General features: G+C 39.9%; 1 protein-coding gene across 1 annotated transcript; it reads left to right on the top strand.

The window, feature by feature from the left end:
• Window positions 1-840: 840 nt before the first annotated feature.
• LOC310855595 (transcription factor E2F3-like) lies at window positions 841-13,285 on the top strand. Its single transcript, XM_083760663.1, has 8 exons — window positions 841-1,321; window positions 3,491-3,608; window positions 3,767-3,897; window positions 4,856-4,944; window positions 5,165-5,327; window positions 6,378-6,488; window positions 7,405-7,567; window positions 8,558-13,285. Exons 1-8 carry the CDS (start codon window positions 1,052-1,054, stop codon window positions 8,875-8,877), a joined length of 1,365 nt encoding a protein of 454 aa, XP_083616789.1. The 5' UTR covers window positions 841-1,051; the 3' UTR covers window positions 8,878-13,285.
• The last annotated feature ends 1,159 nt before the right edge of the window (window positions 13,286-14,444 follow it).

Here is a 14,444-nt window from a genome sequence, read left to right as displayed (position 1 = left end):
ACTGACTGTTTTAGTGTTCTCTGAAAGATTCACAGAGGATTGAGAGAAACTGCTTCTTTTTTTAAGTTACATACAAATATATAAACAATATTATAAATAGGATATACACAATGGTGGCAAATTAAAGTATGCACCTATTTATTTAACCTTTATTTAACCAGTTTACAAACCACTATACCCTAATCCCTCCTGCTCACTCAGATCAACTAACACATGGAAGCTGTGAAGCTGTCTGAGCTTTCCCTAACACTCAAGGTCTACAAGGACGAGGACCACAATGGAAACAATCCCTCAGAGATTTTTACCTCTGTACTTTTTGCAAACTGAATGTATTCAATCAATCAATCAATCAAAGACAAAGCCAACACACAATCCCAAGATTGGATTGGGGTGTTACCTGCTTGTGTTTATTGCTGTGTCTAATTATGTTGCAAGATTTCAGCTAGGAAATAAAGGTACTGAATTTGATGTTATTTATTCTTTCATTCAAGCATTGGCTCATGATAGCTTCGTTTTTTGGCCGTCTGAACTTGAAGCACCAGACAGCTTTGTCTCAGCCTTGGGCAAGTGCTCCACCTGCCGCCCTGTCAAAACTATGCAAGGCGTGACAAGTGACGTTCCCTGTTTACAACTGCCCAATGAACACGTGGCGCAGCGAATGCAGCACTCGGATTCGCCAGTCTTGCCTCAATGTGGGCGTGGGCATTCTTCGGAGGGACAAATAATATGTATCATGTAAATTTTGTTCGAATATTTCCCGGGAAATCTGAGTTTCGCGGGAGGGCTCTTGAGCGCGTAAACCGTATCCCTTCATTCATCACTCCGCTTCCTGAAGCCATTTCTAGTCGAGGGAGCCGAGAGTCGCGCTACTTTTTAATCCGTTGCATCTGCCTAAATGCACCATCTTATCACGAAATACTTTATAAACATCGATACATCACACTCTCATCTGTACTTCAGTCTGAGTATTTTTTAATTTGTTTCGGTGGATTAGCATTCAAACGAGCTCGAAAGTACAGAGACTAAAGGGGGTACCCCGAACCTGACCAAGATGAGAAGAGGGATTTCCTCGCCTCCGGATAAAGTGATTTTAGCGGTGGTCGGGGGGTCTCCTCTGGACAACAACTTAATTTTAACAAGCCTCTCGGATCGCTTAAACCCTGGTCTATCGAACGCTACTTGTTTTCAGATCATAACCAGCGCAGCACCTTCCAACATTACACAAATATCTAGCGAGCCTCAAATAAACAACATTTACTCAACTCCACAGCAAGCCGCATCAAACGGAGCAGGACAACGACCCGCTTTAGGACGACCTCCGGTAATAAAACCCACCGCTCGCTTTAATACTCATGTGGAGCAACAAACACGACAGATTGTTAGCCTGCTAGCCTAGCCGAGCTTGTTGTTTGGGCAGCTAGCTACTTAGCAAGTCCCTTTTACCAGACTCGTTTCACAGGGGCTCAAACTAGCGACGTTGCTAACTAGCCAAGTTATCGAAGTGGGCTGGTTAGCGGGCATGCTACCTTCCACGAAGTAACGAGTATATGTGGATCTTTGCATTTTTAAGAAGCACACTTTGTCCCTGTTAAAGCATGCTATGCTAACTTATATGTGATTTGAGCTCGCTTCAGCCTCGAAAACAGCTGAAAATGTTGGTGAGAGATTACTAGCAGTGGCCTAGTCGCTGCTGGTGTCTTGGTTTTGGGGGAAGGGATATTGGTGGGGTGGTTGACTACTACATCAGTCGATGTTTTTGCACGCTAAACATTACATAACTTGCAAAATATTTAGTCCAGGAGTTTATAAACCTTTAATTGCACGCATCAGTTTGCGGAGGTACTTTGTTTTTTTTCCTCTTCTAGACGTGTATGAAGATGCAAGCCAACTTGGATGGCACTTGAAACCATGAGCTAGCTTTCAAAGCTAGCAGCAACATTGATTGTTGAAAAGGACTTTGTTGGCCTTGACACTAATCCTTTAGCTTAAGAGATATAACCATATATCTGTATTTGATGCAAAGTGAAACTGGAGTTTATTGCTGTCACTGTGGTTGGTACACATGCCACATTTCCTGTACTTTATGTGCAGACTACACCATAATCACTGAACACAGTTGAACATCTAAATTTAATCAGTACAAACTATTCGATTATTTTGTTATCCCATATCAGGCTTTACATCTGTCTTAATCTCAGGTAATGGAATAGCCAGTGAGTTAGTAGACTTAACATGCTGTTGTAAAATGGCTGACAGTTTGACTGTAAACAGAGGACATTTTATTCCTACATGGGCAAGATCAAGTCTGGAAAAAAAATTAAACGTGTATATTGCTTGATGGCATGAACATGTGTTCTCTACAATCTTCTACAGCAAAGACATATCACTGCTACACACACATGGACTTGGTAAAGGTGAACAGACAGAACATATTGATACTGTCTACATTAACAAAATAGTTCAATATTTACAGATTCCATGGATGAAAAACTATTTTGGCAGTTTTAGCATTGGTGTATTAATCACCAATTTAGAATTATGCAGATATATATGGCCTATATACAATGGCACTGTTTATGCTAACTTAATCACATCTCATGCTGATTAAAGCAAAATGTTGATTCATACTACAGTACAGGCAATAAAACAGAGATGTAAAACAACTTACAATGTGTTTCTTGTTGAACATTTCAAATACCGGTATACGTTATAGACATTCAAACAACATTTCAACAAAAATAAATTGTGATACACATTACACACCAGTTGGTGCTGCAAGTAACATCTTGTCTTGTGGATTTTGTAATAGGAGGGACATGTAGAGGAAATGACTTATGGGTTACATGCTGTGCACTTACATTGTAAGGCAATCCTCTACATGTAGGTCACAGCTTTGCATCTGGTGGGCCATGACAGTTCTGTTTTAAAGAGCCACAGTCTCACTCAAAGTAAGCAACTATTTAATTTAGTTCCCACAATTAACCTATTTAGAACCATGAGCCACATGATTCCCCTTCATAAAGGTTTGAACAATAACTAAAAACCTTCATTTTCTTCACTTCCCTTTTTTTGTCAGCCATGTTGCTTTCTCTGGAGAAGCCATCAAAGTGTATCCACACACAGCCAATCCTTCGGTGTCTTCTACATGGCTTGCTTGTTCATCACCTTTTTGAATGACTGTTGAATAAAATTGCATATTTTTGCGTGTTAAGATAAAATCTGCACCATTGCTTAACTGCACCACACTTTAATAAGTAATGCATATAGAAACTGTCACATGGAAATTGGGGCTCGACTTGTTTTTGGCATAAATAAACGACTACAAACTGGGTGGACTTTTAGCCTTATTGTGATATAAAGACAGAACGGATGATGACGTGACATACATTGTGATATACATTTAAAGTGGACTGATGACGCTACTAATTTGTGTGCCAACCATGAGGGCATAGTTAGTGTTCAGGCACTTACTATTTTCATTTTTATGCAGGCAAAAAGACGTTTGGCTTTGGATGATTCAGATCATCAATACCAGCCAGAGCCAAGCAGAACTTCAAGAGGCAGAGCAACATCTGGAGCCAACGGAACACGGTTAAAAAACCCAAAAAGTAAGACACAGGAGTGAGATGACCTATTGTCAATTATGATGCTTTTATCATACTTGTCTGTAAGAACTGCATGTTCTACATGTGTACACACAGCCAGTGGCTGTACATTGCTATTACATGCTATTAATTGGTTTGAATACTCTCTTGCTGTACAATAGCTCCAAAATCTCCAACTGAGAAGACAAGGTATGACACTTCACTGGGGCTGCTCACAAAGAAGTTTGTGGAGCTGCTAGGCCAGTCTTCTGATGGTGTTCTGGACCTTAACCTGGCTGCTGAAACCTTACAGGTCAGTGTTTTATATCCAAATGGTGTTAAAAGTGACAACAAATTTGCTGCACGTGGCTGTCCAATTCATTTTAGTTACTCTTATGTTTTTGCTGCAAGAGAGAGACGTTAACAGAGGTTTAAGCTAAGCACTTTGATATTTGTTTAAAGCCAGAGTTGGCTCCAGCTCCCACATTTTGAATGTAGTAATGTTCAGCAACTTCAGACTATGGATGTTAATAGTTAACCGTTAGTTGAGAAATTCTCCAATTAAACGTAACAGTTAACAATAGAAAATACTGCCGTCTGCGCACGCACGTGGCCGAGGAACACACATGTGGGCCGGTTAAAAAATACCCCCCCCCCCCCCCCACCTTGGTAGCAACAGAAAGGTCTCTGCTTTGGCATGTGATGTGGCAGACAAGACTGCACTTTTCATTTAATTTTATTCCTCATAAAAGATGCCAATGCCTGGCCCTGTATCTCAAATGGTCAAATAAAAATTTGATTAAGGAATATAATATGCCTTTTGTATTCTTTCTGTATCAGCAAAATGTTGATTGTTGATCGATTAACCGTTTCGTTAATCGATTGATAAGGTTATCAGTTATCAATTCATCAATTTATCCAATCCCTACTGCAGACTAAAGACCATAAATATTTTCATGGAAAAAATGAGAATCGTGTGAGAATCTCAATTCTTGTGGAGGAAAATGGAGATCACATTTGAGCCAGAATCGTGCAGCACTACACCAAATACTGGCAGATGGGAAGATCAAATAACTAGTTAGTTTAGTTTATTTACACAAGTAATAACTACTAGGTAGTTAAACATTTATATGCACAGGTGATTGTAACTGATTTTGTTGATCTACACTGAGCTGAAGGAGTTGAGTTGACATGTTGAGTTTCAAACAAAGGGTAGATGTAAACATTGTTACTAAAGCTCTTGTGATAATACATGTATCTGTTACATTTAGGTCCAGAAAAGACGACTCTATGACATCACTAATGTACTAGAGGGAATTCACCTTATCAAGAAGAAATCAAAAAACAATATCCAATGGATGTAAGTTGCATCTCTATTTCTCTTCTGATTATATTGCACTTTCTTTTTTTCCTGTTTTTATACCAAGTTTGAGACAGTTTTGTCTTGACTTGGGGTAATTTAATATTGCGCTAACTCAGACCTGGCCTGTCTTTGGTCCTGTGCTCAAGATGGCACAGCACATCATAAGGGAAGGTGTCTCACTCTCTCTCTTCCCCCCCCCCCCCCCCTCCCCTCCTAGGGGCCATAGCCTATCGGAGGTAGAGGGTGCTCTGGGGCAGAGACAGAGACTAACTGCAGAAGTGTCCGCCTTGGAAGAAGAGGAGCTCAGGCTTGAACAACTCATTCAGAGATGTTCCATGGATGTACGACACATGAGCGAAATGCCCAACAACCAGAAATATCCTTTTGGTGGTTATCAGAGAAGTTTACATTTACTGTAAACGTAACTACCGTAACCCACAACAAACAACCAGACACACTGTATTATCTTGTCTGGATTTGGCATTTACATGCTCTTAAATAATAGCTTAACAGTGTGAACACTACCATTCATAGTTTCAGTAAACAGTAATTTAAAATAATTGCTGGTGGAATTTCTTTTTCATGTTTCAGATAATATGTAAGGAGTAAGAACTGTCTGGAGGTAAACATTGCCACATTATGATTCCACATTATGATGTGTTGATATGTAAGCATCCACTATGGCACCACATTTGCATATCATGCTATGAGTTCTAAAATATGCATTTTGCACAGCACATTATTAAGGTAATAATACCATGCAGATGTTCCATGTAAACCCAGGCATAATTAGATCACTTCTTTGTAGAAGTGATCCCGAACGGCCAGGGGTATTTAGGACCATTATATCAGGGCACCCAGTGATTTGCAGCTACGGAGTGCATTTCAAGGTGCGCCATCTTGGATGTAGCTGAAGTAGCTAGATGTAGCCAAAACACCCCTGAGGCAATGGACAACGGGAGGTATGATTACTTATAATGCGACTAGCGACGGGACCGCGATGGGCCATCAAAAACATAATCTTTGGTTAGAATTGGACGGATTGATTCAGATCAAGAGTTATTCACGTTTTAAGATTTCATCCACTAAAATAGAGGGGGACCACTTTGGATGACGTCCCACCCGGAAATGACATTGAATGTTGCCCTACAGGCGCTCCCAGTCTGTGGAGCGGTGTGCTTGGTTATGATATCATTAATGTTCCGACCTGTGATTAATCTCAGTGCTGAGCGTAACTATTTGATAGGACGGAGACCTCTGTTTATGCCGCTCAGGGTGTTAAATAAATATCTGTCTCTAATATAAAATATGATAATTTGGGGGAATTGTAATCACAATTTCAGTAAATATCTGTTTATTTTACTTTACTGTTAGGATTGCATAAGTCAGCGACTCTTGTTATTTCTTTGACTGCCCTTCCCTCCACATATGCCTATGTAACATATCAGGACATCAGGCAGCTGGCTCATCTCAGAGACCAGACTGTTATATTAGTCAAAGCCCCCACGGACACCAAGCTAGAAGTACCAGACCCTGAAGAGGTATTTCTCTCTCACTCACACACACACACACACACACACACACACACACACACACACACACACACACACACACACACACACACACACACACAAACAAACAAAACCGTATTGACCGAAACATTGTCTGTTGGTAAAGTGTTTACTTATGTCGTAGGGATGTTAGCACAGTTTTTGTTGGTTTGTGTGTATGAGGCACTGTAAGTCCATCCATCAGTAAGAGCCACATAGGTTGTGTTGGACAATTATTTCATTCTTTACTCATGTCTGTTCATGAAGTTATAATTAATTTGTTATAATTAATTACAATGTTGCTTAAGTATCGGCATGGTGATATTATAGTGCAGCCCGAGAACTTAAATTATGCTGAAATCCTACATCCTCCAACTGCAATGCTTCAGTTATAGACAGTTTGTCCTGTCAATGGACACATTTGGCTTATGTCATTGTACGGTCATCACATTTGAAGTATTTCTGTTAGCAGGAGCCATATGAGCTGCACACACAGTTGCCATATTATCCACTATTCATTCTTTCTGCGTTTTCATAGGGAATAATACATTATGCTGCCATACAAGAGACTGACACAATGCTGGTGGGTTCCCTAACTGTAGTGTACATTGTCTTGTTCACTTGACTGAATGACAGCTGCACTCTGCACTTCATCTGTGTCGACTGAGATTTCACATACATACTGTTACTATACGTGCACCAAACCTTTAGTAGTAAACCAAGCGTCATGATTAAGTCATTGAAATGTTTTTGTTGGAGAACCTGTCGACACATTTTAACACCCCTTCTACTGTTATGAGTATTTATTTACAAGGTCAGTACGGTAGCGTTTGCGTTATCCTGAAATGTGATGTTGGATTTATATATTTGTTTTTTTACTGTTGTTACATGACCTTGCCCTTTCCAGAGTCTGTCCATCCATCTGACCAGTACTAAAGGTCCTATAGATGTCCTACTGTGTTCAGATGAGGAGAGTGACCCCAAGAGTCCAGTTAAAAATGCCAATGTGGATGCCAATGGGAATGCCCCATTCCTCAAAGTCCTTCAAGGTTTGGTTCAGTTTTGTTTGCGTGTGTCCTAATATCAGAAAGACATTTATCACACGTGGAGTTTTCTAAATGGAACTTGATTTGGAATAGAAAACTAAACGTGTAGAAACCCAATTTGACGGCTTTCTTCACACAATGTTATTTCAAACAAAACATCAATTGCTTAGGCTGTATGTGTTCCCTGCAGCTGGGGAACGTGCTTAGACTTAGAGCACCACAAACTAATTGACTACATTGTATTGAGGTGAAATATCGAAACTACGATCTTTGGGTAAGAGGAAAATTCCCCTTGTTAAAGTAGCAACAAAACAACTTGCATTTAAAACAATTACAATTGTATACAAATAATAATGTTACAATCTGATAATTATATGAATGAGCATAACCTTATTTTAAGAAGAGAAAGAAGTCTGCACAATGTATAATAGCTACCAGTAGAAAATGTATTTGCGTATGTACATCGTTGTTGTACCTACTCTAATTAATGTTCTACTGGCAGATGGATATACAGTCTGCGTACTTCCCTTCCTCCTGTATTTTAGTTCAGCACCTGTGATGTTTATGTTGGGATGTGCATGCTTTCCTCTGGACTCTTTAGTGTTTAGTTTAGTTTTTTTATGGAGGGACAAGACAGTAGGCTGACATGAAATCGTGAGAAAGATGGGGCTGTTTAACGTTTTAGATGGTTTCCTTTCTCTTTAATGGATGACTGGTAGAACACCTACTTAGTGATGGATGTCAATAAAGTTATTTGAAGCAGACAGTGCACCGGATCGGACATTAGATGTGTTGCCACCTTTATTGTAGTTTGGATAGCATTTAGCTCTTTCTGGCTAGAGAGACAACAGTCATACAACGTTTTGCAAGAAAAAAAACAGAGCAGCACTTACTTTAGGAATAAACCAGTTGTGGGCGTCTAAGATGAGTAGTCAAGATTCTTTTTAAATTGTGTTTGGACCTCTTTTGTGAATACACTTTGAGTGGCTCTGTCTGCTTTTTGTGTTTCTACAGACTCCAACTCCACTACCACTGCTACGGGCCACTCTGTTGCTCCACCTACACTCTCTGCCCCAGCTGTCTCTGTCACCACTCTTTCCCCTATAACCTCCCCGTTCTCCAGTCTTCTTCAGCAAACCGAAGATCAGATGTCTTCAGCTGGGGGGGCTTTGGGAAGCTCTCTTGGGCCCTTCTTAAACCTGGGACCCCCACTCCTGGACCAGGAAGACTACCTCTTGGGCCTGGGAGACGACCAAGGGATCAGTGATTTGTTTGATGCCTATGACTTTGATAAGATGCCTTCTCTTGGCCTGGATGACCTACTGTGTAGCTAGTGATGGCTAATGTTAATGATGGGAGTGGTGAGTTGTTCAGTACAGGAGGGACGGGTGCAAAAAAGGAAAAACAAATGAAAAACCGCCGGCGACTTGTTCGACACCTGTGGCTTGCTTGCCTAAGATGTCAACCCCCAGGTTGGATGACCAGCATAGCTAACCGTAGATATGCAGATATGGGGACATAACTGAGGCCTTGTTTTCTCTTATGGAGTGGTTAAATCAAGTCTCATTTTCTCATACAGCGAGTCAGTGACAGTTTAAAATCTCAAATTTGAAAGAGATGAATATGATTTTATACAGACAGGTCAGTTGGAGGAAATATCCAGTTCTCCCAGTCTTGATCTTTGCTATGTAATGGGCAAAAGTGATTTGACAAAAAAATGCAAGATTGTTCTCTTGATGCCGTGCGAGAGGGCTGACGCTGATAGTGCATGTGTCGAGTCATATTCTTGAGTTTAGGAAGGGGAGCCATCTTTCTGTTTGAAATGAGGTATATAGCACCATACAGAGAGAAAAGAGATATCATCTTAGGGAGTCAGAGTTCTTGTGAACCTTCACTTTTCTCATTCCTCTAGCCCCATTTGGATGACTAAAGGCTCATACGGCAGAGTCATTTTGTGGGTTGTGTAGGATTTAGCAAGAGTTGTGCAAGTAGATGACAAATGGAAAGATCACAAATTGCAGCTGAAGTAACCAACATAGGATGATCACAAATGTAATGTTGCGTCATGACTTGAGACATTGTGTGTATACCATTTATGTGGTATGTAGTGCACAGTATGAGTTGGTCTGCCCTCTATCTGGCTGCTCAACTAGTATGAGTTTACATGTTGGATGCCCTCATACCTGGGGTTGTGTTTTTAAAGTCCCAAACGAGCATACTCTGCAGTTGTATATGACCTGTTGTGGAAGTAGATGTACTGCTCCGTAGCAGTACTTTAACCAATTTAAGGGAAAATGAATGGAATTGATGAGAGTATTTATATGCTTTAGACTCTAAATCCCCAGAATATATATCTTAGTGTGCCATGTTTATAAAATATGAGGACCAACATTGTAGTTTTGAGTGTAAATCCTCTTTGTTCAATTCATTTGTGTCAAAGACGCCCTCAGTCATGTTAATATGTCTTAATGTGAAATCATTAAGACATCATCGCTTTCACATAGTCGGCTGTTTAATGAAAGTAGCAGTTGGTCTTTATATTTTTTAAACGGTGTACAATGGTAGAGTATGAGTCTTGGAACTTGGAAGATCATGATAAGCCTTTTGCCCACCATCCTTGATTTTATCTGTAAAAGCCATTGCAACCTGGTCACAAACCAGTGATGAATTGTGAATATACACAGCATGTTCCTGAATTTTTGTTTAAGGAAAAAAAGAGTGCACCATTTTCTGCTCCCAGAAAGATTTACTTCAAGTAGTGGTGAGGAAGGGTTTCGGCCCGGAATGTTACCATGTACTTGAAGTAAATATTTCTGGGAGCAGAAAATGGTGTGCAGACTGTTTTCTTCAACTATTACTGTTTTTGATCTGGCACGCAGCCTATTAGGTTGTGGATGTGTGTGTCTTTTCAGTCTCTGTTTGCCACCTGACTTTTAGTTTAACTCATAAAAATGCATAGGACCATGAGATACACTCTTGAGAGTTAAAATAATACTCAGGACTTTGCTGTGTAGTCCCTGAGACTCCTCTTTCATGCTGCTTCATATCAATCCTGTTTCTATCAACAGAATCTGCCTTATGAGAAATGGCCCTAATAATCATGTTTGGCTGAATGCTATTGCATTTGCTATATTATGTCCTGTGTGGTTGAGGCATTTGAGTTCCGTGAGCTGTGTTTTTGATTGTGTGATTCACTGTGTGGGTGCTGGCCAGGCAGGGCCACACGTTTTTAGCATTTAACATTAAGTGATAAATTGTCATTGGTTTTAATATTGTAAGCATAACTAATACTGTGGCCAGCTAACAAATGACTGAGGCAGTATTTTTTTTTTATATATATAATTTTTATCCCACGATTTTGTAACCCATTTTTCACCCCTGTGTCAATTATCTATTGTAATCCTGGGCTCTACACACCCTCTAGCCTGGGGAGAGCAACGGACTTGAACTCATGCTTCATTCATGCATGAGTGTCCAGGTTGCTCCTTTACACCTGACAGGGGGGAGTTTCCCTGGTTGGACGTAGAGCGTGGAAGGAATATGTTATTCCAACCAGTTTCTTTCCTCTCCATCAGGCGCCCCGGCTGGCCAGGGGGAAACAGTTTAGTGACCAGGATTACTGCATGTTTTTGTGAGGGTACCTACCCTAGGGACACGGGGAGAACATGCAAACTCCACACAGAAAGACCCTTTCGCCAACCCCGCCTTGGGTATGGGATGACTGAGGCAGTATTATATTCTTAGTGGATTTTTTCTTTACGCCCTGGACATAAAGCCCCCCATTTCCGAATCTAAATATCCTGTGTATGTAAATTGAACAAATTCCATACTGTAGCCACCTGCTATTATTATAGTGGGACAGATTAGGTAAATAACTTTTTTACCAAACAGCCGTTGAATTTTGAAGCAATGCGTTTTAGGCAGTTTCAAAATAATAGATAGAATACATTGATAATTTCAGAGATGTCACATGGCTTAAAAAGAAAAACAGTTGGTTCATTTACAAAGAGCATTTTCTCTGTTGCATGACAGACTCATGTGCCAAAAATTGCAGATCTACAAGCTCATGTGCTGTCATGTGACTTGTAAGCTTGTCCCTCTGCTATTTTCAGCATGCGACTCTGGCGTATAACAAAGCATAAATCAGGCGTTGCTCCGTTTTCTTTCATTCTGATCACATCCTTGAAAAGAACTGCACTCGTTCCTGTTAACTGCCAAAGAGGCTGGTACATTTCAGAAACCTACCAGCCACAGATTAAAGTGAAATTGTTTATTTGCCCATGTGTGCTTGAGTAACTAGGACTATAGCCTGTGTGACTTAGATCAAGAAGCTCACTGAAGAGTGAGCTGGCCATGTGTAAATTGATGTACAGTTTTCTATGAGTGCACTAGGTACTATAATAGGCTACCTCTCCCATGCTCAGTTTGACGATATCAATAGGGTGTGTGAGTCTTCAATCCACATTTATACGATTCAAATTTCCTCATCGATTTATATTTTTCAGATGCAGTCTCAGTCATATCACAGGTATGCTGTTTCATTGTTGTGGGCACTGCGCCACTTCTCAAATTTTAATTATGCTTGTGCTCTTAAACCGGTGTCATGCTGTTCACTCTTAAATTTGAATGTTATTGGATAACTGCACATTTGTTGGGAGAGGTGGTGGAGAAATGCTAAAGCATTGCTGTTTTTGCATGAGTTAACTTTTATCAGTCAGCTAGTTTTTGAAATTGTTTTATTCCATAGCTGTGTGGAAATGGTCCTTAAACACCATCTACATGCTACATAATATATATTCAAATATATTCATATTGCCCATTCAGTTGAAGTTGAATCATGGTTTGTAATTTCTCCTACATATGCAGATAACCTTCAGTGTTGTATTTGTACCTGTAACTATTGCACAGTTAAAATGTTGCCTCTACCAACAGAAAGGCTGAGGCATACAGAACATATTGTTTTCCCTGTTAGGCATATTCTTTTTTCATATTTATGTTATTGTTTATATGTATTTATAGAGATCTCCAAATTCTTTCACCCACTTTGGTTTACTAACAATCGTGCGACTGCTAAAGCCTAGGTAATGTTTGGTTCGACGACGGTGTCATGAACTGAAAATAGCAGATCTACTATCTCACACATGGCTATTTTTAATGCGTGACACTGGCATACAACTGTGTCATGCAGCTCTTGATATTACCAAGAAAGGACTCATCTTCTTTTTCTCCATCTATTTCTGCTGACTAGAACCTGGTCACAGTGTTATCCGATGTTACTTGACTGAAGATTTTGGAAAGACAATAACTTTCCTTGTGTTAATAATGAAATGTTGATTTCAATGCACCACTGAAGCCAGTCTTGCTACGAATGATTCTCTAAAATAATGTTTGGATTTGGGTAACTGACAGTCACATAGCCTTTTTCAGTAATTAAGGTGCAATTAGGCAGAAACATAAAATGGGTAATACAGACTGTTTTAATTGCACTGCAGTTTCATGAAATCGGCTGTAATCTGAACTGTTGCCATGATTTGATATGAATGCATGGATGAAGTCAGTGGTGTTGACTGTTGAATGTTTGGGACAATAAATTTGATGTTTTTGATGAGTGGTGTTCAATTATAATTTTATCTTTAGGACATATTTGAATGAGAAATACTTGAGATGCATTTGTTGAGGGGTTTATGAATTCATTTTTTTCTACTCTGGCTGTTTGTAATTGAAAACTTGAATAAAGGCAATATACTGTAAATATATCTAAAATATTTGATTAATTGTCAGGGTTATAAGTACAATTTTATCTACTTATTTTCTTTTCCTTTATAAAACAGAAATATGTACGCATTGGGCCCAGGGGTGGCCCTTGAATATCCGTTTTTTTTAATCTTTTACACACCATTATAACGTTAATATTTTGTTCATAACTTAGACCCAATTACTGAATGTCAAGTCTTCAGGTTTTCTTCAGAATGTGTATGACTGACTGAGTTTGTAGAATGGACACAGTTCAAAAACACTTATGACACACATTAGGAGTACATCTAGTTCTAATTGTTCTCAAATGTTTTATTTGAAAGACCCCAGGAACTGCAGTGAACTTGGTGCCGAGGGAACATAATCATTGGGGCCACAGTGAACTCAGACTGAGTGTACAAATGGTCCTGGACCCGTAAAGCGTAAATGTGGTTCCATTTGAACACTGTCAGAGTTACAGACCTGGTATGGTCATTCAGGGCTAGCTCTTGTGTTCCCGGTAATATTATTGACAAGCACGACGATGACCCCTGTATTTAACACTGTCTTTATCAACTCAATCATATACTAGATAGTACAGCGGCTAACAGCCATATTGTGAGAGAACCTTTCACTTGGTGATACAAGCGTGACATTTGGCATGAACATGCCTCTGGGTCACCTCTTTAACTTTTTTAACCAAGCCAGCGAAAAATCCAATATGGCGGTCATTTTTCAAGATGGCCACCAAATAAAAAAGGCCTTTTGTGGCGGTTCTGGACAACCATGGGTGCGGCCGGCTCGAGACCGGGCACTACACTCCCTGTGGGTGTGTGGAACGTGTGTCGAAGTCGGTGGGGCGAACGGTTCTCGGGTTACGTGGATTACAGATGTACACACGCACACAAAATTCCTGCAATATAGCAGATCATTGGAACGGTTGTTCGCTTGGTGATACAAGCGTGACATTTGTCATGAACCTTCCTTTGGGTCAACTCTTTAACTTTTTTAACCGAGCCATCCAAGAATCCAATATGGCGGTGCTATTTCAAGATGGCCGCCACATCTAATTGTTAGCCTATGTCTACATTTCTTACAAATGTTAGGAAAAATTTCACCATTATAGATATATAGTTTTTTTTATATATATATAGTTTTTTTATATTCT

This window comes from Protomyctophum parallelum, assembly GCF_964188405.1.
Source record: "Protomyctophum parallelum genome assembly, chromosome: 3".
In the NCBI taxonomy this organism is placed as follows: Eukaryota; Metazoa; Chordata; class Actinopteri; order Myctophiformes; family Myctophidae; genus Protomyctophum; species Protomyctophum parallelum.
The sequence above is the reverse complement of the archived record's forward strand: the minus strand, read 5'-3'. Positions and strand labels throughout refer to the sequence as shown.